Source organism: Notolepis coatsorum (assembly GCF_963971535.1).
Source record: "Notolepis coatsorum genome assembly, chromosome: 1".
In the NCBI taxonomy this organism is placed as follows: domain Eukaryota; kingdom Metazoa; phylum Chordata; class Actinopteri; order Aulopiformes; family Paralepididae; genus Notolepis; species Notolepis coatsorum.
In genome coordinates, this window is record NC_140165.1 from 21,559,004 (window position 1) to 21,586,849 (window position 27,846).

Consider the following 27,846-nt stretch of genomic DNA (forward strand, 5'->3'; position numbering starts at 1 on the left):
CAGCAGCTCCATTTGCTTGTGGGAAATGTGGGCTCGTTGTGACATGGTGAAAGTCATAGTCCTTTACAAATTGCTGAAACTGATGCCCACAGAACTGAGGCCCATTATCCGTCACCAGGGTCGTGGGACAGCCCCACCTTGCAAAGATGGCGCTCAGGCGAGACCTCACTGTGGCGCTTGTCATGTCTGGTAGGTAGACGAGGTCGATATTACCTTGAGAAGTAGTCGACTACAACCAGGTAGTTTATTTTGTCCACTTCGCAGATATCCAGGTTCAAGTTCAAGTTTCTTTAATAGTTGTCATACAGAAGTACAGAATACTTTCATACAAAATGCTTCTTACTGTTACGCTCCAGAGACTGTGCTAGACAAGATAGTATCAAATAACATAGTATAGCATGTAATTTAGAAGTAGAAAAGTAGAAAAAGAGGTCACAGTGTTCAGTATAGACATATGTACAATGTTCGATGCAGAATAGACGTAACTGAGTTACCATATAATATACAATACTATGCAGTGTACTAATGTACAGTACTATATAGTGCAAAGCAGAAATGGGATGAGGTACAATTTAGGTACAATTTACAGTAAGGTGTACGAGTTGTAGTGCAATCCTTCATCAATAAATATAAAGTGTGGGGAGTGGGTGCTACAGTGTGTTTGTTTAAAGTGAGTGTGTGCCATAAAGTGTGTGGGGTGGGTGCTACAGTGTGTTTGTTTAAAGTGAGTGTGTGCGTGTGGATGTGTGTGCTATGTGCGTTTGATGGTTGTTGTTGTGTAGTGTTCATTGTTCGTTTAGCAGCCTGATGGCCTGGGGATAGAAGCTTCTTCTGAGTCTTTCTGTGCTCGCCTTGAGACTCCGGTATCGCTTGCCTGACCGCAGCAGTTCAAAGAGGCAGTTGTTCGGGTGACTGGAGTCTTTAATGATTCTCTTAGCCTTGCCCCTGCAACGCTTGTTGTAAATGTTCTGGAGGGTGGGGAGCCCCCCTCCAATTGTGCGTTCGGCTGAACGTGTCACTCTTTGTAGTCTGCTTCGGTCTTGTGCAGTGCTATTCCCAAACCAGGAGGTGATGTTGCCAGTCAGGATGCTCTCTATTGTACATGAGTAGAAGTTCTTAAGGATCTTCTGACTGACTTGGAACTTCCTTAGGCGCCTGAGGAAGTAGAGGCGTTGTCGTGCCTTCTTCACAACACTGTCAATGTGTGTGGTCCATGTCAAGTCCTCGGATATGTAGGCTCCGAGGTACTTAAAGCTGTTGACTCTCTCAACCGGTGCCCCGTCGATGCTGAGGGGGCTGTAGTCCTTGACCCCCGACCTCCTGAAGTCCACAATCATCTCCTTTGTTTTGCTGACGTTCAGGGAGAGGCTGTTTTCCTGGCACCATCCCGCCAGGACCTTGACCTCTTCCAGGTAGGCCCTCTCGTCGTTGGCAGAGATCAGGCCCACCACCACTGTGTCGTCAGCAAATTTGATGATTGTATTGCTACTCCGCTGAGCCACACAGTCGTGTGTGTACAGGGAGTAGAGGAGGGGACTCAGAACACAGCCCTGGGGGGCCCCTATGTTGAGGGTGATGGATGAGGAGGTGCAGTTGCCTGCTCTCACCACCTGGGGTCTGCCCGTCAGGAAGTCCAAGACCCACTGGCAGAGGTCATAGTTCAAGCCCAGGTCCCTGAGCTTGGCTATGAGTATGGAGGGGACTATGGTATTGAATGCCGAGCTGTAGTCGATGAATAGCATTCTCACATAGTTAAAAACTGGACCTGTGACTGTCTCAGTTTGCATTTTTCTTCATTGAGCTTCAATCAAGCATCGCTTAGGGTTTTCAGTACCGTCTTCAGGCGTTGGTCATGCACCTCTGTGGTTTCTCCATAGACTATTATGTCGTCCATGAAGGCTGCTGCACCTGCGTGGTCCTTGAGAAGATTATTCATCTCCCTCTGAAAGATTTCTGGAGCGCTGGATATACCAAACGGAAGGCGGTGGAAGAAATATCTTCCGAATGGCGTGATGAACGTTGTTAATTTGGCACAGTCTTTTTCCAGAGGAATTTGCCAAAATCCTGTAGCAGCGTCCAGCAGTGAGAACATGCTTGAACCGGCCAGCTTGGGGAGTATATCATCTAGAGTCTGTAAGATATACTTCACTCTCTGCATGGCTTCGTTGAGGCGATTCAGTCCCACACATATTCTCACTCGAGCATTCTTTCGTGGCACAACCACCATCGGGGCACACCATTCAGTTGGTTCTGTTATTTCCTCAATAACTCCACATTTGACCATCCGCTGATGCTCCTCCTTCACTTTAGGGAGTAAGGGTACAGAAACTCTGTGAGATGTGTGGACAGAGTAGGGTACTGCACCTTCTCTCAGTTTTATTTTCACTGGAGTTGTTTTTAAAAGTCCCACTGACTCGCTGGGTACCACTGACTCACTGGGCACATTTGTCACATTTTCCATTCTCTGTATGAGACCCATGGCTACTGACACTTCTCTGCTCAGTAGGTTGTTGACTGTGGGACCTTCCACAACATGTATGTCGAAGCAGTACTCTGTCCCTTTGTGACAACAAGTGAATGTTTTGAACTTGCCTTTGTTAATTAGCCTGCCCCCTGGACCATCCAAAACAGTATGTGTATACACCAGCTTCGCCTTGTCACCAATGCGTCATAAGTGTGTTGAGAAATAACACTGGTGTCAGCTCCACTGTCTATCTTTAAACTCAACCTCACCTTCCCGGAGTTGCCGTTTTATTGGCCATGGCTTATTACAGTCCTGCACAGTGATAGAGCCCAAGAAATAACCATCAGGTTCGGTTTGCTCTTCTGCATACACATCACTGACTTGTAGAGTGCGACACACAACAGCATAGTGGCCTGCTCTCTTACCGCACTTACGACACTCCGCACTTCTGGCTGCGCACATATCACTCTCGACGTGCTGGTTGCCGCACCTGTCACAGTTGCCTTGAGCTGCATTTCTTGTGCCCGAGTGCTGCTGCTGCCTGGGGGGTCTGTAGCTGCCTGGGGGGTCTGTAGCTGCCTGGGGGGTCTGTAGCTGCCTGGGGGGTCTGCTGATTGATTGATTGATTGATTGATTGATTGAAAACTTTATTAACAGATTGCAGAATGGGTACAATACAGTACAGCTCAATACACACAATTGTTAAGGGGATGCAGACCAGAGAAAGACTTTCGTCTTGTTTACATCAGGGTCCCCCATTTTCAATTCATCAGGACATATATGACATACATGACATACAGATAGTCAGTACTGCTACATCTATACATTTATGACATACCAGATTTGCAAATACAGTACTGTTTGTGATACAGAAGGAGTCAGGAAAAGGGAGTATATACATTTGACGTAGAAACTGTACATTGGAGGAGGTTGGGTGGGGGGGGGGGTTGGGTACACTGGGATATTGACAACCATACTGGGTAATCTACATTGGAGGTGGTTGATTGATTGATTGATTGAAAAGTTTATTAACAGATTGCAGAATGGGTACAGTACAGTACAGCTCAATACATACAATTGTTAAGAGGATGCAGACCTGAGAAAGACTTTCGTCTTGTTTCCATCAGGGTCCCCCATTTTCAATTCATCATATGACACACATGACATACAGATAGACAGTACTGCTACATCTATACATTTATGACATACCAGATTTTCAAATACAGTACTGTTTGTGATACTAAAAAAATCCAGAAGAAGAGTATATACATTTGACATAGAAACTGTGCATTGGGGGAGGTTGGGTAGGTGGGGTGGGGCTGTACATTGGAGGTGGGGGGGGGGGGGGGGGGGGGTTGGGTAGGGGGGGGGACACACTGTACATTGGAATACTGACATACATTTGACATGGAAACTGTACATTGGAGGAGGTTGGGTAGGTGGGGTGGGGTTGGGTGGGGCTGTACATTGGAATAGCCATGCTTGGTCTTTATTGTACAACTGGGTTAGGACATTTGTAGGGGCCAGTTTTGAATTGCAGTCTCCCGTAGGTGTTCTTTAAGAGTGTTTTTGAAGGTGGGTAGTGATTTACATTCCTTTACAGCTTTGGGTAGGGCGTTCCACATTGTTGTGGCATAATTGCGAAACGTGTTTAGTCCCTTGTTTGAGCCGAATCTGGGTTTTACATGATTTGTGGAGCTCCCTCTGGTGTTGTGATCGTGGTATTCACTGACCTTTGGGAAGTATTTTGACATGTACATGGGTACCTTGGTCGTGTAGTGTATCTTGTAGACCAGGCCCATTGCAAGTTGCTGTACTCTGTCGCTGCTGCTGCCTCTCCTCTCTGGTTGAAATGCGCCTCTTGGCCGCACGGAGTAGGCTCGTCTTTGTGTGTGCGTCACCACCTCACACAACTCTGTGGCTCCACTCTGTTTGGAAATCTGTCCTTTGATCTGTTCCGACTGCCTGGCGTGTCTGCATGCCCTCTCTAGGTTTAAATCCGACATCATTTGAAGCTTTTGTGACCATTCTTTATCCAATACTCTCTCCCACCCACCGCCCACCCCCTCCAAATGTAGTCTCCTCCCCACCGTATGTATATATTTCTCTCCCACCCACCGCCCACCCCCTCCTAATGTACAGTCCCCTCCCCATCATATATGTATATACTCTGTCAGGATCTATGGGTAACAGTACTGTATATTTGAATACAGTTTATGTCACAAATGTATCAGTACTAAATACCTGTATGTCCCTATGCCATAAATGTCATGTATGTTGTGTATGTCATAAATGTCAATATTAATTGAAAATGGGGGACCCTGATGTAAACAAGACAAACGTCTTTCTCTGGTCTGCATCCCCGTAACAATTGTGTGTATTGAGCCGTACTGTATTGTACCCATTCTGCAATCTGTTAAATAAAGTTTTCATCCATTCATTCATTTTCATACTCCTATAACGAGTCTGTCCCTTACATTTTCATCTTTCACAGTTCCCAAGCTGCATGAAATGAATTAATGAAAACTTGATTTAACAGATTGCAGAATGGGTACAATACAGTCAAATGTATGTCAGTATTCCAATGTACAGTGCCCCCCCCCCCCCCTACCCAACCCCCCCCCCCCCCCCCCTCCAATGTACAGCCCCACCCCACCTACCCAACCTCCTCCAATGCACAGTTTCTATGTCAAATGTCTTTTTCTGGATTTTTTTTAGTATCACAAACAGCACTGTATTTGAAAATCTGGTATGTCATAAATGTATAGATGTAGCAGTAGGCCTACTGTCTATCTGTATGTCGTGTGTGTCATATGATGAATTGAAAATGGGGGACCCTGATGGAAACAAGACGAAAGTCTTTCTCAGGTCTGCATCCTCTTAACAATTGTATGTATTGAGCTGTACTGTACTGTACCCATTCTGCAATCTGTTAATAAACTTTTCAATCAATCAATCAAAACGGCTAATACTGCAGTGCAGACCAGAGAAAGACGTTTGTCTTGTTTACATCAGGGTCCCCCGCGTGTTCGCCAACTCGTGTAAACAGCGGATGTATTCCTCCATGCTTTCTCCGTGCTGCTGTGCACGCTGGTGGAACTTTGCTCGCTCGTGTAGTATGACGTTAGCTTTCGGCACAAACTATTTGGCCAGTTATTATACTTTTTCATCCCCGTCGTCGTCGGCTGTATAAACGAAGGTATTGCCGATCGATTCGGCTTCACTTCGTCTTTCTAATTTTGGTCGCGATTCTGTACCTGTGGAATCTGCGTTTCCTGTTACTCTCGGGATGCAGTATGATGATCGTATGATGAATTGAAAATGGGGGACCCTGATGTAAACAAGACGAAAGTCTTTCTCTGGTCTGCATCCCCTTAACAATTGTATGTATTGAGCTGTACTGTACTGTACCCATTCTGCAATCTGTTAATAAACTTTTCAATCAATCAATCAATCAATCATGCCCCTGAGCATTCTCCGTCCCGTTGTAGGCACAGGTATACTGCACCGCGTAATCTAGTACCTGATGTTATACAGATATAAGAATCTAGAATAAACTTGATACACGTCTGCATCGGATGAGCATAATGCAATGCAAGAAGCACTCTGTTCGTTTGAGAAATCTACTTGTGGAGTGCATGATGATGCAGTGGTTGATAATAAGTGGTCTGTCAAAGGAGTCTATCCTGCCATCTACTGTAGTCTCGCGATGATACCGGCTTTGCCACTGTGTTCCAAGTGACACGCGAGAATGCACTCAGCACTCTCGTAAATTAGGTCAAGAAAGATGTCCATCACCCGTTTGGCAATTCTGAGGACTAGACAACAAAAGTTGGATTTATTTAAAAAGTGTGATACAGACTTTGATTCGATCGGGTAAAAAAAAAAATCGATTCAAACGTACTTTGTCTTCGTGTTCCACATCATGGTACGGATGTGATCATGCTACGGAAGGTCATGTAGGACATTTCACTTTCGTCTAATCGTTACCATGGCAACGATTATATCTAACGAACAAGTCAACATCTACAACCACCGACGCCATTGATATAATAAGAAATTGCTGCCAGGTAAGCTAGCTTACTGTTTTCTTATATAGCGTCCGTCCAATGGGTGGTTAAAGGCAGAGCTATAATTTATGAATTAAGTTATATTTGATTGATTGATTGAAAACTTTATTAACAGATTGCAGAATGGGTACAATACAGTACAGCTCAATACACACAATTGTTAAGGGGATGCAGACCAGAGAAAGACTTTCGTCTTGTTTCCACCAGGGTCCCCCATTTTCAATTGGTAATGAATGGCTCTGGTTAAAGGAAAACACCAACCAAACTAAGAATTCCAAAATGTTATTTGTTTCCATGGCTGAGGAAAGTTGAATAAATATTTCTGAACATGAGTTTACTCTCTCCCATAGACAATGAATAGAAGATTGAGTTTGTTTGAGTATTTATAACTAACCTTACCATAAATTAGCTTTATTATATTGTAGTGTTCGTAGTTCTGAAACAGAACATGTAGTACCCATATCTCTGGTTCACACCATTGCAGACAGCTGCCCCATGTGGCCATGTGGCTACCAGAATAGAGGGGAGCGGTGAATCATATAATTGAAGTTTGCATACCAGTGATGCAATTTCAGGAGGTATTGATTGATTGATTGAAAACTTTATTAACAGATTGCAGAATGGGTACAATACAGTACGGCTCAATACAAACAACTGCTACGAGGATGCAGACCAGAAAAATACTTTCGTCTTGTTTACATCAGCGTCCTCCATTTTCAATTCATCAGGACATTTATGACATACAAATATACAGTAAGACAAAAAAAATACCCCTGAGCATAGAATGCGAGTTCTAGAACTGCTCCCTGCATATAAATGGTAAATGCGCAGTCATCACCCCTGTCACGTATCTTACATAATGCACTACAAGTCTAGGACGCACAGCTCTATCTCTCCCCTCAATCACCTTCCCGCCTTCTGCCCTTGTTGCCCAGCAACCAGCATCCCGGAGGCCAGCCCACCATCCCGAACCGATATGTCAAAGAGCAAGGTAAGCAAATGAGACCCTCAGGTCGAACATCAGGGTTCTTATCACTGACCTACAGCATATATTGGGTTCTTATGCCACATCTATGTGCATGTCGGGTAGATTTATCTTTTTTCTCTGCGTTTTCGTGTGCTTTTTGGTCAGAAATTTAAACAAACATGGTGGTCACAGTGCTCTAATTTGTATTTGGTGGCCACTTTTTACCTCCGCCAGGCAGTCTCGCGTAACCATACCTCTCGCCAGTCGCCATACTACATTAGCGAGGTCTGGCTGAACCTATTATCCTTCCGCTATAGGGGGAGAAATACTCTGTCTTGTTTGTATTTCTTTAAACCAATTGCGATCATCCTGGGTGGTGCTAAGCCCAGGATGCAGCAACGATGCCCTTGCAGAATAGTGTCGCAGATAGTGGAAGGGGAGGAGAATAACGACAAGAATTTTCATTTGTCACCGAAATTGTTTACTGTCTGTGCACATTCATGGCCATGGACCAAGAGGAAGAAACCATGGAGGTATTATAGAGCTGGAGGAAGGGTGGCAATATGGCCGCCCATTCACTTCAATGTAAGTTGCTCACCCAGCGCATATGCTGATTGGTGGGAGGAGTGTAGCCAGAGTATAGTAAATAAGCACAGTCCTCTGGACCAACTCACATGCACAGTATGTGCCTTGCAGCTGTCGGCTCATTCTCATCAACTTCTCCAAGTTATGGCACTGGGTGACTTTTCTAGTCTTCTTCTAGTTCAAGTCTTTATGATTAAAAAAAAAACAGTACATAATTAACATTAACAACAAGTTATTAGAGGACATATTCCATGTTGAAGGTATCTTCTTAAACATTTTACTTTTCTATGGGTCGTCTATGGGAAAATGCCTTTCTGGGCCAGATGGGGATTCACCTGCATTACCACTGTTTGGCCAGCAGGGAGGATCAGCGTGCCGGCTGAAACCACTGCATGGGGGCTGCAAGAAACGCGTGATTTTTTTCCGTAGCCTCTGTGAACGAAGACGCTCTTTGATTGCAGCGAAGAAGAAAAAGACGCTCTCCGATTGGCTAACCCTAACTCTAAGCATAACCACTTCGAAAGAGGGCCGCCTAAGCATAACCACTTCGAAAGAATGCCTAAGCATAACCACTTCGAAAGAATGCCTAAGCATAACCACTTCGAAGCAGAGAATATATGTACAAGGCGGAAGAGACCCTTCGGAGCTAAACCAGTCAGAGAGGGTATTTTCTTCTTCGCTGTACGTGGCCTAGCCAATCACAGAGCGTCTTCGCAAACATAGGCTATGGGGAAAAAATCAAGCGCAAGAAACCCATTGATTCTGGTAACCCCATGACATTCCCTCTAGTGCCACCATCAGGCCAACAATTTATTTCTGTCCATGACATATCTAGAGAAAGTAATGGCCAGATTGCCATGAAATCACCTGTGCACAACATTCATGACCCCAAGAGGAAAAAAGCTATTGAGTTTGGTTACATCCAAAACGATTTACAAGTTTTGTACGACAAGTCAGCAGGAATGGTGCAATTCTTTCAGCAATGTTCAACAAAGTGTTGAAACTTGAGTGCTGCAGTGTTGAGTGCATAGTAGTAGAGACATATTAGTATATTAGGAAGAGAAGAAGCTTGCCTTTGAGAACCAATGGTTCTCAAGCCGTAACGGCACATGGGGCAGGAGCCTATCTCCTGTTTCTGTAGCGTGAGGCAGCTTGATGTACAAGTACACCCCTTGGACATGACGCTAGTATGTCGCAAGGACTTCCTCCCAAACCAACCCTTGATGCTGAGTGTCAAGCAGAGAGGCTATGGGTACCATTTTTAAATAGTCTTTGGTATGACTCTGCCGGGGCTTGAACTCCCAGCCTCCCGAACTCAGGGCGGACACTCTACCCACGAGGCCACTTGATAATAATCGTTATTTGTATAGCACTCGTTATTTTGTGTGGAATTATTATAATACTGGCCTTTGTTTCCACTGTTGTGTGGATTGATCTTGTGTTGGCCTTATTGTCACTATTGTGTGTTCTCACGTTCACACTACTTACCTGGTAGGCATTGTGTCTTGTGTTGGTGTTGCTACCAGGTAAGTGTGTATATATATATATATATATATATATTGTGGCCTCTGTGCCACTTGCCACCCGTGTGGAATTAGTTAATATCTATGTATTGGGCCTTCTGCCTTTTTGCCACCCCTGTGTGGACGCTTTATTGTGTACTCTTTTGTGCCTATTTCCACTGTGTGTGGATTAGAGTATCATGTGGGTTAGAGTACTGTGTGGACTGGAGTATCGTGTGAGATTGTATATATTGTGTTGGCTCCCCCTTATGCCATTTACCACTGTGTGTGGGCAAACATATATAGAGTGAGTATATTGTGCCTGTTACCACTGCGTGTGGATTGATACTCCATTTGCCACTGTTCCATTTGAGTGGAACTCATTTAGATACTGTGTTGGCCTTATTGCCGATACTTGTGTTTATTATTATATTTACCCTGTTTGTTCTCCCCTACCTTTTACCCTGATTGTGTGTGTTGTGGGTTTCATTCCCCTTTTGCATTATAATAAATATCATTTACCTTTTGGAAAACGCATTTGTTTGTTTACTTGCCTACCGGGACCTGTGCTTAAAGCACCTTACTGGACGGGCTGGTTTCATGTACAGCCCGCTCCAGGTATATTTTATATGGTCATCAGACCTTTGTACATGACAATGCTCTCTATTGTGCATGAGTAGAAGTTCTTAAGGATCTTCTGACTCACTTGGAACTTCCTTAGGCGCCTAAGGAAGTAGAGGCGTTGCCGTGCCTTCTTGATAACACTGTCAATGTGTGTGGTCCATGTCAAGTCCTCGGATATGTGGACTCCAAGTACTTAAAACTGTTCACTCTCTCAACCGGTGCCCCGTCGATGCTGAGGGGGCTATAGTCCCTGACCCCCGACCTCCTAAAGTCCACAATCATCTCTTTTGTTTTGCTGACGTTCAGGGAGAGGCAGTTCTCCTGACACCACCGCAACAGATTCTTTACCTCTTCCAGGTAGGCCCTCTCATTGTTGGCAGAGATCAGGCCCACCACTACTGTGTCGTCAGCAAATTTGATGATTGTGTTGTTGTTCCACTGTGCCACACAGTCATGTGTGTATAGCGAGTAGAGGAGGGGACTCAGAACACAGCCCTGGGGGGCCCCTATGTTGAGCGTGATGGATGAGGAGGTGCAGTTGCCTGCTCTCACCACCTGGGGTCTACCCGTCAGGAAGTCCAAGACCCACTAGCAGAGGTCATAGTTCAAGCCCAGGTCCCTGAGCTTGGCTATGAGTTTGGAGGGGACTATGGTATTGAATGCTGAGCTGTAGTCAATGAACAGCATTCTCACATAGTTCCCCTCCCTCTTGTCCAGGTGTTTTGCTGCTGTGTGCAGCACATGGGCTATGGCGTCCTCCGTGGACCTGTTGGGGCGATATGCAAATTGCAGGGGGTCCAGGTTGATGGGGAGGGAGGAACAGATGTAGCCCTTCACTAGCTTCTCAAAGCACTTCATGGCTAGGCTATGGAGGTGAGAGCTACAGGGCGAATAAATGTTTCAAGTAATGTTACATAAACCAGAGCTAGAAAGACTCACAAACTAGTCTCTGCTTAAATTCTGGCAACCCAAATTCGGTACATCCGCATGTGCACTAGTGCTTGGTAAGCTGTATGCCCCTCAAGTCCCGCTCCAACAAGCTGTAGGCCCCTCAAGCCCCGCTCCAACAAGCTGTATGCCCCTCAAGTCCCGCTCCAACAAGCTGTAGGCCCCTCAAGCCCCGCTCCAACAAGCTGTATGCCCCTCAAGCCCCACTCCAACAAGCTGTGGGCCCCGTTCTGCAGATGCACCCTACTCATAAAACACATTTCATGTGCACATTCATGAGGTGATGCCACCACCAGGCCAAAGGTTGTGCAACTGATCACTCATCAGTAGACTTGTAGTTGTCTGTTCAGACCATTGCAGATTGTCTTTGCCTCTTTTGCAGACAGTTGGATACAAGGGTCCATATGGCCAACAGAAGAGAGGGGAGCGGTGAGTCTGTTTATTAAACAACAATTCATATATTATAATATAATAACAATATAACAGGTAGGCCGATATAGTGTTAAGCCATCAGGAGAAAAATAACAAATGTGGTGTCATTAAATGTTTCTCCAGGGAAGGCAAAATGTGTGTGCGCTACAAATGCAGCTTTCCACACACTAACACTATCCAGGACGTTCTCCGCCAAAGACCTGGCTGGCTTGAAGTGAAAGAGTGAGTGTGTTGTCTGAGGGGGGTGGGGGATAATTATAACTTCCTTGTGTGTTTGGTGAATTAAGTATGTCATACACCAAATGTTTACACCTGTAATGGTAATTTAGCAATACGCTCCCAAGCCATTCACGCGTTGTTTCTTCTTGTTGTTGTTTGTAAGTGATGCAGAGTGGGACTTTAACTGGTGCGATGTGGGCTGGCTGAGAAAGAACTTCGATCATTCCTACATGGAGGAACATGTGCGGATATGCCATTTTCGCAACTACTATGAGGTAGGAGGAACAGGTGGTAGGCTAATCATTCATGCATGTTGTACACCTATACCCTGGAGAATGTCACTGCATGTATACAAAGTGACCACTCAATTGGACATTCATAGTGGTTGTCAACAGTGGCAGTCAAGTACACAAATTATCTACTTAAGTAAAAATTGAAATACCCTTAGAAAAAGGTACTCTGGTCAAATTCAAAGTTCTCCATCCAGTAGATTTATCAATGAATGTCCTGAATGCACCCTAACCCTAATGAAACACAGTCCTTTCGCTGACCTAGTGGTTGATATGTTCACCCTGCTGCACACTCCGCCCCACCCTATTATGTGATGCCTCTTTTAAATATTTGGAAATATAATATTTACTGTATTTTTACGAGTTACCAGCACATGAACGGCGCCTGGAAGTCATAATTACAAGTGGGAAATAACTATGGAGTTGTGACGTTTCATGACAGTGAAAATGGCAGAGAGGATGGCTTATGAATACAATTCTATATTTCATTATTAGATCATATAGATTCTTTATATTCTATTGGTGCAGACAGGGCCACTCCATTTGGGCAGGTGAAGGTAAGCCAATGTCCGTCCGACTACAACGCTCAAGTGGGCAGATGCAGTACCGTAATTAGCGCCAGCCACGATCTTGACTGTAATTATTACTCTTGGTTATGTGCTGCCATGCTGCCAGATCAATTTCACATTCTGTGAATAGATCGTCAAACTAACACATCAAGTGAGAAATAGTACTGTAACTTGAAAATGGCAACATCCACATCCTGTGAGTATCTAAAATAAAAGTACACTTTCTGTGTAAGGCTCTTATATGCAGTGGTTGAGAGTGGTCAGTGATTGACGCATTGACCTTGAGGTTAAAGGGGTCAGTGGTCCAGTCATGCAAGCTCTGATTATTTCCTCTTACAGTTGTCAGGCTTGAACTTAGATTCTGCAGCATTGTCATAAAGCGATTGCATGTTTTGTATGCAAAATATTTGTCTTCAAAGTAACTACTAACTGCAGGTATCAGATAAATGTACAGTCGATATTTTGCTTTGAAATGTAGTGGAGTAAAAATATATACGGCTCCCTGGAAATACCTGAATATAGTACAAGCACCTCAAATATGTACTTATAGGATGTGGGTTACTATATCATTCAAATGCAGCTAATGCAATCTTTCTCTCCTGTCCATAATGGTAGCTGACCCGTAAGAATCTCATGGTGAGGAACCTGAAGAGGCACCGCAAGACCCTCGAAAGGGAATCTGGTCACATGGAAGCCGCCAAATGTGACTTCTTCCCGCGGACATTTGAACTGCCCAGCGAGTATCACCTCTTCGTGGAGGAGTTTAAGAGAATCCCCGGCAGCACCTGGATCATGAAACCGGTGAGAGAGAGAGCAGACTGGGCTACCAGTTACCAGCACAGGAACGGCGCCTGGAAGTCATAATTACAAGTGGGAAATAACTATAGAGTTGTGACGTTTCATGACAGTGAAAATGGCAGAGAGGATGGTTTATGAATACAATTCTATAAAGTCACCTTTTGGCAGTGTTAATTTCGTCAGCTATTCTTTATTTTAGTTTTAGACTTAGTCATGTGTCAAATGTTCTTTTTTGTTTTCATCATATTTAGTCACCTTTATCTATTTTTCGTTTAGTCACGTTTTTGTCTGAGCATTTTAGTCTTAGTCTTTTTCGTTTAGTCTCAATTTAGTCTTTTTGGTTTAGTCTCGCCACTCAGTTACAGCCTCATAAATTGGCGTGAGCTTTTTCTAAACAAAAACAAGCTAATGTTAGTGCTAGCTGGTTAGACTTATGTAAGCTATTTAATGTGTTCTATGTTATCATTGATGCTAACGTTATTAGGTGGAGTTGCAGGTCCGTTGTTGTGTTGTGGAGTGGAAAGAGGAAGACAACGTTATGTTGATGATTAGATATCAATTCTCCAGTGATTTTATTTTACTATAGTTTGAAAGTATAGGCGGACTATTCCTCGGTTACATTGGTGGCAGCGGTGGGATTGTTTCCTGCATTAGTGTCCAGCGTGAGAAGTAAAGGGAATGCGAGAATGAATTAGAGATGATTTGACAGCTAGCTAGTTGCTAATGCTAACAGTAAAGTAGCAGTTAGTTTCAAACTAGTCTCCTCCTCGTCTTTCACTTTCAACAATACATTCTGCCAGTGCCAAGTCCAAGCCCACTGCATATACAAGACCACCGAGAACCTGTTGCCCTCATGCCATTGTTCTATTAAACCCATGCTGTGTGCAGTTACTGCTATCTAGAATACTGGCTAAGAACAAATAACGCAAGTGAGGAAATTAAACGGAAAGGGAAATGCTGCACTAATAATAACATGAATTATTCTAAAAGTTATAATAATTTAGTCTCGTCTTAAAATTAAAAGAGATTTTGGCAAGATTTTATTTTGTAAACTACAATTTGTGTCGTCGTTTGTAGGGCTGTCTTAAATACTTCGAAGCTTCGAAGCTTCGTTCAATGGGCATGGGATTCGAATGGGAAAATAAAATTTGAATATATAAAAAAAGAAAAGAAAAAAAATCTATTTATTTAATTTTTTATTTCTTTACCTGCAAAATCAACTCTGCCTCTCTTTGTTAACTCAATCAATCAATCAATCAAATTTATTTATAAAGCACATTTCACATGACGCGTGTCAACCAAAGTGCTGTACAGAGGGTAAATACACAAGATACATATAGACAACAATCACACTCCGTTTTATGGGAGGGCACACAGGCAAACACATAGAAAAACAGGGCATGAGTCAGTGAACGGGAAAGGCTAGTAGGTAGAAGTGGGTTTTGAGCCTCGATTTGAAGGCATCTATCGAGGGGGCGAGCCTAATGGAGGTGGGGATGCTGTTCCACAGTTCAGGGGCTGCGATAGCAAAGGCACAGCCCCCCCTGAGCTTGAGGTTAGACCTCCGGACTGTCAGGAGCCTCTGATCGGCTGACCTGAGGGACCTGGTGTTGGAATAGGGGGATAGGAGGTCTGAGATGTAGGAGGGTGTGTGACCATTAAGGGCTTTAAAAACAAATAGGAGAACCTTAAAATCTATCCTGTAGCGTACTGGGAGCCAATGAAGGGAGGCAAGGACAGGGGTGATGTGGTCTCTCTTGCGGGTTCCGGTCAACAGTCTGGCAGCAGCGTTTTGTACCAGTTGTAAGCGGGACAGGGAAGACTGGTTAATGCCTATATAGAGGGAGTTGCAGTAGTCTAATCTAGATGAAATGAAGGCGTGGATGACTCTCTGATAACTACAACAAGCAATGCCGTTTGTTAGGTTGGACTCGGCACTGACAGATTTGTGTTCATTGTGCTGCTTTTATAAAGCCTCAAATGACAGCTTACAATATTTAATGAAAGCAAAGTGTTTTGTTTGTCTAAGATTTAAAAAGGTTTCAACTTTACAGCACTGACAATTCTCTATAGTATTTTTTATAGTGTCCCAACCCATATAAAAACATGTCTTAATAAAAAATTAAGTCGAATTCTGCCTTTGTCTCTATTAACTATATAAATATTTATATACCGGTAATTGTTTGCTTTATAGACAAAGGTTGCAACATAATTATGTAATGTAATGTTGCTGGCTGTGTAACGTAGAGCAGCCACCCAGGCAGTGCAGCTCCCGACTCATTATTAATTTAATTGCATTTTTTTTTTTTTTGTAAATGTTTTTATTTTCACTTTTTCAAAACATACATAGAACAAGACATCACAATACAATAGATTTACGGTAATAATAATAGAGACACTAACAACAATAACACTAACAATAATAACAACAGAAATGATAGTAAAAATAATAAAGACATAATATAAACTATAAAAGTACATTATCAGACATGACAAAAGACAAACAACAAAGACATGGCTCAAATATTCACATGTTGTACTGTATGTACAGCAGAAGTGGCGGTTAGGGAGTCAACTCCTGGTCCACGATAGCACCCAGTGTACTGATAAACTGTGTTAGGACCATTAGACAAAGATAGACTGTGTGTACGGAGTGTATGAGTGTGTGTACTTTGTAGATGCGTGTTTTACCTATGTGTGTGTGTATTACCTATGTGTGCTTTATATATGTGTGTTCTACCCATGTGTGTGTGTGTGCATTGCCTATGTGCGTGTTTTATGTGTGAATGTTTAATATGCCTGCGTAATTTACGTGTGCATGTTCTATGTGTGTGCATGCGCATATGTGTGGTGTGAGCGTGATTAATTTAATTAATTAATCCAATCCACTTTATTTATAGAGCACATTTAAAAACAACAAAGTTGACCAAAGTGCTGTACAAGTCCATCAACATAAAATAAATATATATATATATATATATTTTTTATCTCGAAGCTTCGAATTAAAATCGAATCTCGGCCCCGAAGCTTCGAATGCCAATTTTTTTTTCTTCGAAGGTCAGCCCTAGTCGTTTGTAGTTAACGACATTGCATTAATTATTTTGTCACTTTAGTGTCACATGATCTACATTAATGTGACGTCTTGTCTCGTTGTCATCATGGGAAAAAGCTTTGTTGACAACCATATTTAGTCATAATTTTCGTTGACTAAATTAACACTGCCTTTCGGTTGAGAGGGCTGGTATGAAATGCATTTCTTGGTGTATAAGCACATTTATGGCATCCCAATATGTTTTGGTCTCTAATAAACCTAAGATTCAAAGAGGTCCCTCTTCCTGATTACATTAGTGGTCTAGTAGTAGTACTGCCAATGCATTAAATAACGAGAATGACAGAGGCTTCCACAAACGCTGTTAATGATGAACTCCTTGTGTTTGTTTAGGTGGCAAGGTCTCAAGGGAAGGGGATTTTCCTCTTCAGGAAACTGAAAGACATCATCGACTGGAAAAAGGTGCAACAGTGTTGCGTTTCAGAAAGACCCTGAAATGCAGTAAACTAATATTTCCCTTGATCCTATGAATGGAAGGAGCAATGAAAAACATCTTCTCTCTCACACATATTACATAAAACATATTTTTTAGATGCCAACATTTCATTAGAATGACTATTTCCTCTGTGAATCAAACCAAAATAATGTCAGTGGGTATCGTGCAAAACAGCGCCCAGGTGACACTCATTTCGCTTGCAATTACTTACATTGGGTTAGTGAAACAGAATACTCTTCTGTTTCACTAACCCAATGTAAGTGATTGCAAGAGAAATAGTACCTTATATGTCGTTGATTGGACAGTAACTGTTTGAATGGTAACGGTACACAAACCACGGTACGGTACGTACCTCGGTTTTGAAGTCACGGTTCGGTACAGGTTTTCGGTACAGTGGGGGAAAGTTTGGCTTTCCATGTTCCACTCAGGGGTGATGTAGTGTGCACTAACTAATTGTACTTGTAGGGCTGTCAACAAATATTCTATATTGAAATTAATAATCGACTTGTAAAGAAAATAAGAAAAATAATAATTATTATATTAGATTGTGAATTGTGATTGTCGTTAGTGGTTAACATACCGTTGTATTCGTTCGGTACACTACACAGCCGTTCGGTACGGTACGGTACACACTGAAACTGTTCGGTCCGGTACGGATACATGTACCTTTAATCATTAAGACAAGTCACAGGTGATTTCTTAGGAACCGGAATGATGATAGTCCTTGAAGCTCCTTGGAACAAGGCGGCGCTCCAGTGACATATTGAAAAGGTCTGTAAGCACAGGGGCAAGCTGCTCAGAGCAGAGTCTGATGGCCGTGGGAGGAATGCCGTCCGGGCCAGTGGCTTTCCTAGCCTTAGTACTGGACAGGACCTTGCGCACCTCATGTTCTGTGACAGTCAGCCCAGACAAGTCACTGGACTTGGAAGGAATAAAAACAGGACGCTCTGTTGATATGGTATGGTAATAGTAGGCCTAATGGTTCGCTGATTGATTATCATTATCAGGTGTTAAAATGGGTGTCTACCGGGAACAAGGACGGTTTAGATTTGGAAAGACGGGGTGATCATACAGTTTTCGACCACACACTAGCAGTAAAAGTTTGTTTTGTAGATTTGTTCATTCGTTATTCATTTGGAATTGTGAATCCTAATGCTTGGAATTCGATGGGATCACAATAAACAACGTTTGATTTGTATCTACGACTCAACTGGATTGTTTGCTGGAAAGTGTGTCTGAAAGTTTTACTCCGATCTGATCTCTGTTTATGACGTTTGGGAGATCAAAAGCCGATACATTTACACATGCACAATATCTGTGTCTCCGCAGGACGGCCGTGCAGAGGAGCAGAAAGACGAGGCTCAAGTGGAGAGCTATGTTGCCCAGCGCTACATAGAGAACCCCTACCTCATTGGTGGTACAGCAAACTGTTGTCATCAGAGATGTACTGCTGTGTATTAAGCAGGCTGAGATGGTGTGGTGGTTAAAGGGCGGCTTCACTTTATTTATTTTTCTTAACCCTATTTAAACATTGTCTGGCATGATGTTAACTAGTACAGGCCATAACCTCACTGATCGCTTTAGTTTAGAGAGACTTAGCACTGTGCTGCATCCTATCACCAGGCTCCTATCCAATCCAATGGGGCAAATGTTTTAGCTTTCAAAAACCTTTTCCAAAATGGGAGTCTCACAGTATAATCAGATGTGTCTTCATATGTTCTACTGAGGGAATGGTTGCAAACTGTACATGGCATCAAAAGTTCTGAGTTTCATAGGCCTTGTGCTAAGTTGCCTATAGTTACATGCGTTACTGGCCTGTGAAACTCATAACATTTGATACGATGTACGATGTGCAACCATTTCCTCAGTGGAACATATGAAGACACATCTGATTATACTGTGAGCTGATTATCCCTTTTGGAGAAGTACAAGTCTCATGGTTTTTGAAGACCAAGACCGACAGTGGCTCAGGAGGTAGATCGGTCGTCTGGTAATCGGAAGGTTCCCTGTTCGATTCTCGCTCCTCCCGGACAGCTTGACGATGTGTCCTTGAGCAAGATACTTAACCCCTAACTGCTCCGGTTGAGCAGGTTGGCACCTTGCATGGTTGCGTGTGTGAATGTGTGAGTGAATGGGTGAATGTGAGGCATAAATTGTAAAGCACTTTGGATAAAAGCGCTATAAAAATGCAGCCATTTACCATTTACCCCTGCCTCTGGAACCGCATATAGCCCTGTTGACCTGGGATTAGATCCTGCCACGGCCTTCTCTCATGTAGCCTACCTGTGGAAGGCTCACCTGCCTCTATGGAGGAAATACATGTTTAATAGACCTATCTCAAACCCTGCCCTCTTTTCTTGATCCTCCAATCACAACGGTCTCTTGCCTCGGACAAGCTTTGTTTGTCCGAGGCAAGCGACAGTTGTGATTGGAGGATCAAGAAAAGAGGGCAGGGTTTGAGATAGGTCTATTGAGTTGGCTGCTCTGCTAACAGAACTTTAATTGAGTGTTTTCTCTTCCCCACAGGTAAAAAGTTTGATCTGAGAGTGTACGTGCTGGTGACATCAGTGAGTATGTCATCTTTTTTGTCATTTCCATGATGATGACTTGTACTCTTGTGACACCCCTTGTGACTAATCATAACTGTGTGTGTGTGTGTGTGTGTGTGTGTGTGTGTGTGTGTGTGTGTGTGTGTGTGTGTGTGTGTGTGTGATCCTTCAGTATATCCCTCTGAGGGCCTGGCTGTATCGAGACGGCTTCGCCCGCTTCTCCAGCACGCGCTTCTCCCTCGACAGTATTGATGACCAGTGTATCCTTCTCACACAGGGTTGGGATAGTAGCGGATCACAAGTAATAACAGTAATTACATAATTGTAATTGTACAATCATAATTGTAATTCATTATAATTATATTATAATGACACTGTAATCAGATCACAGATACGGTACATGTTATGGAAAAAGGCATTCACTCAAATTATTTTACATATATTACACCTTTTTTCAAGGTTTGAGAATAACAGAATAAACTGAACCAAATATACAATAGGGAGGTGTAGTCTGATGTCACTGGTTGCTCCACCTGTATAGGAATTCATCATTGGGAAAATGGATTATCGGCCATTGTAACAATTCTGCTGCATGGAAATTGAAAAGCTTTCCATTTTTGCACAAAATGAGTTCCCTTCTATCACTAACATTATTGTTTAAGCATTTTTGGTTGAAATAAAAGTTGGCGATTTTTTTATGATTAATTGCGAATATTTTCATGTTGAGCTATAGATTGTGGATGAATAAACACAGAAAGGTACACCATGCAAATGTGAATGCTTTATTTGTTTTAAACAAGACGATTTAGAAATGGGCAATGGGGAAATACATTGCGTTGGACAGAGGGTGGAACATGAAAAACGACAATGACGTAACCACTACACCTATACTATACATGATATGTATTAATCATTTCACAACTGGGTTGGAACAGCATGATCTTTTCAATTAAGGGTGTAGGCAATTTTACCAGAGGTGGCCAGCATCATGAAGAGATTACATTATTAGGCCATTATTTTAAGAAGGTGATGATACCTGTATGGTACTGTAGATTAGGAGTTCCCAACTCTTTGGACCCCATCTGGAAAGATTTGTTTTCTTCAGGGACCCCCATGTGAGAAGATTTTTGTTGTATGGTAGGATTTAGATGTATAGATGCTTGATCACATTCTGGATGTTTTATATCCTTAATGCCTCTATTCAGACGTGCACCTCACCAATGTGGCTGTTCAAAAGACTGCACCAGACTACGATCCTGAAAAGGTGTGTACTTCAAAGACCCTCAGAAGTTATGTCATAGGTAGCTTTATACCAGTTTTCTATCAGTGGTTTTTAAAACTGTCATTTTATGGCCTTTTTACCTATGATGCTCTACCAGACCTAGAGTCACATTATCACAAGAATTACCACAAGACAGAAATACAGCACATTCAGAAAAGTACTTGATTGACACAAGCTACTTTCAACTTCAACCCTCTTTTGCCTGGCGTCCCAAATCTGAACCTTCCTGAACTTGAACTTCATGGGTTTGTGATGGATTATTAGTTAGTGTGTATGTCAAAGTACCTCATACATGGTACCATATTGAAGAGAACAACTAGGGCTTTCCAATGATATAAAATATGTGTATGATTATTATTGTTATTATTCTTCATATGCCACAGCAAATCTTTTGAGTAATCTTTCAATCAATAAACAATTCATTTTCAACAACTTTCCATCTATATGTAAAATTCCAGAAAAATATGGGATTTAGACAGTTTTGTGGGCAATATAGAACAGCTGACAGATTAGAAATATCATCTATTGGGGGTGAGCTAGCTCAAAGCTAGCTCTGCTGCAGTTTGGTGGCCGGCCTAAAGGTGACAGATGTTGCAATTAGTCATCACCAATGACCGATGTGAAAATTGTGGCTGATACCGATAACCGATATTAATATTGCTGTTCGGGCCGATACCGATATTTACAGATATCTCTGTATAGAAAACACTTTTTTATGATAATCAAATAAAGAGCTATTTTCCAAAACGCATTTTTTCTTTTTACTTTTGTAACTTATTTTCAGAAATTACTGATATTTTGAAAATATTTAAGACCAAAACATAAAAAATTAAATAAAAAAAAAGATTTAAAAAAATAATATATATTTTTCTTTTCTTTTTAATATCGGCCCTATCTTGCTATCGGACCGATACCAATGTGTAAAAAAAATGACCATATCGGCAGATATTATATCGGCGGCCGATATATCGTGCATCACTAGTTTCAATTGTGATATGATTCACAAATCACAATATTAGAGGGTGTGGTATTTATTGCATCCTTATTTTCATTTTCGTTGATATATCTTTGTGGGGGGCCTGTTCTAAACAAAGATGTTTCCTTTGTCTGTAGAATAACCTAGATAGTGAACAATCTGAATGATTTGTGGGCCAGAGCATCTCTACAGGCTCAGCATTACTTCATTTAGAATGGTATTTCACTATTTTCCAGACATTGCAGCCTCCTGCGATTGAGATATTACACTAGGCCATATTGCAATTTTGATACATTTTCCAGCCCTAGTTCACAGAATTGTTTCTAAATCAATTATTATGATTATACAGTCTTTTTTACACCAAGTAGTAAGGTATCACACAACCCTAACCTATACCCTCTTCCCCTCTGTCATCCCTCCATCCCACTGTCCATCTCTCAATAGGGGTGTAAGTGGCAGATGCAAAACCTGCGGAGGTACCTGACGGCCAAACACGGTGACGAGACAGTAGACACCCTGTATAAGGACATCGATAATATCTTCATCCGCAGCCTGCAGAGTGTTCAAAAGATCATCATCAACGACAAGCACTGCTTTGAACTGTACGGATATGACATTCTGCTGGACCATGACCTCAAGCCGTAAGACCTCATACCAGTACATACAGTATACACACACTCTGACTCACACATAAGCACCAGTGAGGCAGGAAATTATCTTGCTCTCCGGGCTTGCTCACCTTCACTGGGGCAATTTCTTTTAGAGGCTACAGGGCGATTAAAACCAAATTCTTGTTTCTAATGTATTATATATATATATATGAACATTGACATATAATATTTTTGAAAATTTGGATACTGTTCTACAATATATACAATAGGTGGAGAGACTGACCACATAATTTCTTCTATTCTGATTTCAAGGGCATTCTCTGTGGTATTTTATGAACGTTTGGGGTATTTTATGAACGTGCTGTCGTATTTTATAAACAAAATTTTTTCATGAACACTTTTATCCCTACTCCCCCTAGCCCATTCACCTGATTCTCATCAAACATGCTGTGTGGAATCTGGGGACTAACATCTTTAAATGTGTAATTTGGATAATTGACAGGCCAAACCACATGACAGCCAGATCCATGGTAAAGGGGATTTGGGGAAGTGATTTGTTACTTGTGAACGCACTGTCCGATTTCCACCAAGCTTGACACATGCCTTCCAATAGCAAGGAGGCCTGCAAAGTTCTGAGTCATCTGGCCTCATGGTGGCGCTATTCTCATAAAAATGAAAAACATTAACTACTCCTCAACGGCTTGCCAGATCATTCATGATGATTTGAAATGTGTTGTGACTGTGAGACACAAAACTATAGGACCACCGTTTTATCTCTCCTCCTACCAATTTTTTTTTTAAAAGTCATATATAGGCAATTGATAGGCCAAACCGTTTGACCGGATTTGGGTGTCAAGAGATGGATTGCGGATTCGGGTCGTTTCGGGGATAGGTATAGCATGTCTACTCTAGTTGTCGTATATTATAAACATGTTTCCAACGTTGAAATTAATATTCACCAGCCTTCCTTCCACCGACACATCAAACACATACAGTAACAAACAGAAAAGAACAAATAAGCAAAGCAGTCACAGTCACGGAGATGTACTGTAGAGCTTACAACAACCATACGCAGCATCATATTAGTCACAGTGTATAAGGCGCATACAACAAACGATGACCATAGAATCAATAAAGTGCTAGTAAGTAAGTAAGTAAGTAAGGAATTAATGATTATTTGTTTGACATGTATAACTAGCTAATGGCCTGGGGGGAAAAACGGTCCTTGAAACGTGTGGTCTTTATACTACGATACCTCCTGCCTGATGACAGGAGGAAGAACTGTGTGCTGCTGAGACGTGTCATTGATGATGCTACAGGCTTTCTTAAAGGGGCACTTCACCAAAAAACAATGCTGATTTATTTTGCATTATTGATGTAATTATTTATTTTATCTCACACACATCCAAAAACTCAAAAGAGTTCTACACACATGAATTTAGTTTGACAGTTATTGAGAGTAAAATAGTTTGAATATGGCCACCATATTCATCGGGAATGTTGAATCCTTGTGTTGTGTTAATTACAGCTCCATGAAATGATGTAAGATGAAAGATTTGCAATACTGTGTCTTATAGTGGCCGCTACCTTATGATTTTAACACGACACAAGGATTCAATGTCCCTGATGACATCACTGGTGGGCATATTCAAATTAATTTACTCTCAATAACTATCAAACTAAATGAATGTGTGCAAAACTGTTTTCGGATGTGTGTGAGATTATGTGCTAAATAAATTGGCAATGTTTTTTTGGTGAAGTGCCCCTTTAACACACACACACACACACACACACACAGACACAGACACAGACACAGACACTCACACACATGCACACAACCTCTACTGTATGTCCACACCCTCTTATGGCATTGCATTCCTGGGAGGTGCACACAGAATATGCCTGTGTCGGGCTCTAGTATACACTGTTGACTTTCAATTGCTACATAAATCAGCACAGCGTATTGGAAAATATAGTGGGCATGCAATGATCAAGCCATAAATAAGAACAACTGTATTATTAATTGTCAGCGTCAGAATATGTCCTTGCGGATTCAGTGGGCAGGTTCATTCACTTCAGTGTTACAGCACAGTCTGTATTTACTCAACAGACAGCCATTACTCATGGAGTGGTTTTATGGCTGTAGAATAATAAGGCTTCATGCATCATGAATAATGAATGTGGCAATCCAACTTCATTAATCTGTCAAATTGAGAATAAGAAATAATCATAATGAATGTTCACTTAATTATTAATCAACATAATGCTGTGAACTAATACTTTAATTTGAATCACATATATTTGATTACAGCTGACTGAATCAGTCCTGTGACAATATTATTTCTTGCTATTGCACTTGGAATGTTCATTTAATTTAATGAACTGAACCTGGCGAAAAATGTACCATTGTTTTCCTAAATCTGGAATCAAATCGAATGGTTGATTGTTTGAATCGTTGCACCCCTGAACGTCCTCATGTCAGATAAAAGTCAGATAAAAGTCCAGGTAAATATTAGGTCAATTTCATCATTCATGTCCTTTGTACTGTATGTCTCCGTAGGTGGCTAATTGAGGTGAACGCCTCTCCATCACTCACAGCCAGTAGTCAAGAGGACTATGAGCTGAAGTGTCGTCTGCTGGAGGACACCCTGCACATTGTGGACATGGAGGGCAGGTGAGAAACGAGGCGAGGTTTAAAGGGGAACACGACCCGAATGAAGAATTCCAACACGTCATGTCCATGGCCACACTCTCCCAAAGCCAGGAACCAGAGGATAAGACTCCAAACGTGTGATATAAGGCCTGGGGCTGCTCCATTGACAAAGAGCTTGACTCTATGGTAGTGTTCTCCGTTCTGAAAGAGAAAACATACTTATATACTCAGTCAGAACATTGCCCTGGGGTCTTGACCATCTTTTCCAATTCACTGTCTATGGAGCAGTTCCAGAAGGTATACCGGAATTTATTAATTATAGTTTTAGCACTCTAAGCTTTGGATTTAGGAGAGTTGTTCTTTTCCTGATATTTTTAGATTGTCTTAGACCACAGGAATAACATGTAACTGTTATACGTTCTAAAATAGGTTGTAGTTCAGAAAGGATTGCTATCAATTCCAATGGAATAATCAAAGTTGGTAATGTACTGATAACCTTTAGTTACTTTAGGATTACTTTGAACCCCAAATCCATATAATCTTGCAGTTGAAGGAAAGATTTATTCCAATTGGCAGACAAATTATATCTCATATCGGGGCAACAGTGGCTCGGAAAGTAGAGCAGTCGTCTGGTAATCCGGAGGTTCCCGGTTCGATTCCCGCTCCTCCAATGGGCAGCGTGTCGAAGTGTCCTTGAGCAAGACACTTAACCCCTAACTGCCCCTGATGAGCAGGTTTGCACCTTGCATGGTTGCCTCTGCCGTCGGTGGGTGAATGTGGGATTGAATGGGTAAAATGTGAGAAACAAATTGTAAAGCGCTTTGGATAAAAGCACTATATAAATGCAAACCATTTACCATTTGATATCACTGTGGGAACTGAATTTGGGAAACATGCTTTCAGCTATGCTGCTCCCTGGAACATATTACAAAAATATTTAAAGCTATAGATTCCCTGATTGAAATTGATCATTTTAAAGAACGAATTGGACACCTGCTTGCCATGGAGTGTTCATGTTTTTCATTGTGATTTTTCATTTAAATGGTGTAATTTATTGTGTATTCATTTTGATGTACACAACATTTTCTCTCTCTCCTTGTGTGCTTTTGAGTCGTTCAAAAAGTAGTCTTGATTTTTTCTCCCCAAGTATGTCATTTTAGAACTGTGTTGGTGACAGTAATGAGTGAATTCATTATGAATTGAAAATGGGGGACCCTGATGTAAACAAGACGAAAGTCTTTCTCTGGTCTGCATCCCGTTAACAATTGTGTGCATTGAGCTGTACTGTACTGTACCCATTCTGCAATCTGTTATTCAAGTTTTCAATCAATCAATCACCAAGTGTTTTGTAATCAGATTATTGTAATCCCGTCACATATGACCCGTTGCCTCCTGTGAAGCCCAAATAATAGACATTAGCAACTTCAGAGGCCAGAGGGTGGGACCTATAAACACATTTACTATCCAATAGCATTGTGAGGCTGAACAACAGGACCCATTGACTATGTAAATGTGCTTAAAAATTTCAAAAAATAAAAATTTACAGACTTTTTTTAAATAGCTAAAACCGATGCTGTAATTTTGCAACCGAGGGCCTTACAGGGTTAAAGGGAATTGGGTCACAGCTCACCTGTGTTCTAATTAGCTGTGGTCTGTCTCAATAGGCTGACGGGCAAGGAGAAGAGGGTGGGTGGCTTTGAACTGATGTGGAACGACGGGCCCGTCTATGAAGAGGACGGAAACCTGGAGGCTCTGGGCGGGTCCTGTTTCACCGCCAACACACTCCTAGGTAATCTGGGTAATCTGAGTAGGTGGAGAGATACCACCCGTCTGAAAGGGCTTATAAATGTCCTTCCTGCACACCTTTTGTTCACGACGATCTCATGACATGCATTGCAAATGTTACAAATCGTTAGCCTCATAGCATAATTGCCTAAGAAATTTTTTGGCCAAATTTATATTTCTGCCTAACTCTACTCTCCTCACACTGCTGCACCACCCTGGCTTAGTGGCTGTGTCCTCAGCCAATCAGAACCTTGTTATTTTAAGAATCCCTTTCTGCCTAACTCACTTGTGTGACTTGTGCCAAAATTAGTTTTTTCTTCTTTTCCGAAAGTCTTGAAAAATGACTTAGGCAATTATGCTATGAGGCTAACGAAATGTTACTTTTTTTCTTCTTGAAGAACGAATTGAATTTGAATGCCCCAATTCTCAAATTCTATGACTTTTCCATGCTTTCAAGGACCATAGTAGCCCGCTGCTTGTGTAAAGACATTACCTTGACATTTAAAATGTTATAAAAAAATAAAAATTCTTCACCAGGCACTCATCACATTGCAGGGAAGAAGTTAAAGTGTCTTCCGTTATAGAAAAGCCCTGTACACCTTCCCCCTTTGAAAGTAATCTACTGGAGTAATGGGTAGCCAGAGCAAGATCGGTTGTTGGCTATTGGTAGACATTGCTTTTGCTGATGAATGCTACTAAAACAGGTAGATTTTTTTGACAATAAGTACACTTCCCCCCACATTTTCACAAGTATGTGATGTTGAAAAATAAAGACTAGAATACAGGATGTCAAGGTAATCCTTTAATATCATTCTGGTGTTACTTAGTAAACGTGTTCTTCTCTATTCCAGGATGTGTGAATGACAGGGAGAAGCAGCTCCGCCAGCTTCTAAAACCCTTTGCCTACCAGAAGAAATGATCACAGCATTTTAAAAGTTTTTCTTTATCCCGTTTGTTATAAACTATTGTTTTAATGT

General features: G+C 41.9%; 1 protein-coding gene across 3 annotated transcripts; it reads left to right on the forward strand.

The window, feature by feature from the left end:
• The first annotated feature begins 5,549 nt into the window (after positions 1 to 5,549).
• Positions 5,550 to 27,846, forward strand: ttll9 (tubulin tyrosine ligase-like family, member 9). 3 transcript variants are annotated; one of them, XM_084317779.1, is made up of 15 exons: positions 5,550 to 5,663; positions 7,470 to 7,525; positions 11,543 to 11,589; positions 11,716 to 11,814; positions 11,975 to 12,086; positions 13,286 to 13,471; positions 16,911 to 16,979; positions 18,343 to 18,430; positions 19,540 to 19,580; positions 19,735 to 19,822; positions 20,768 to 20,826; positions 22,265 to 22,461; positions 24,992 to 25,105; positions 26,749 to 26,873; positions 27,721 to 27,846. In XM_084317779.1, the coding sequence occupies exons 2-15, from the start codon at positions 7,511 to 7,513 to the stop codon at positions 27,786 to 27,788; spliced, it is 1,308 nt and encodes a 435-aa protein (XP_084173905.1). In that variant the 5' UTR covers positions 5,550 to 5,663; positions 7,470 to 7,510; the 3' UTR covers positions 27,789 to 27,846. The 3 variants fall into 3 exon arrangements, with proteins under 3 accessions (XP_084173905.1, XP_084173904.1, XP_084173906.1); XM_084317778.1 differs by lacking the exon at positions 5,550 to 5,663 and adding an exon at positions 6,414 to 6,534; XM_084317780.1 differs by lacking the exon at positions 5,550 to 5,663 and adding an exon at positions 6,414 to 6,534 and having other exon boundaries at positions 11,547 to 11,589.

Bases quoted from the DNA above. Each gene is read 5' to 3' on its own strand.
- ttll9 (XM_084317779.1), top strand. The intron at 18,431-19,539 runs GTACAGCAAACT...TCTTCCCCACAG, and splicing joins GAACCCCTACCTCATTGGTG to GTAAAAAGTTTGATCTGAGA. The intron at 19,581-19,734 runs GTGAGTATGTCA...GTGATCCTTCAG, and splicing joins TGTACGTGCTGGTGACATCA to TATATCCCTCTGAGGGCCTG.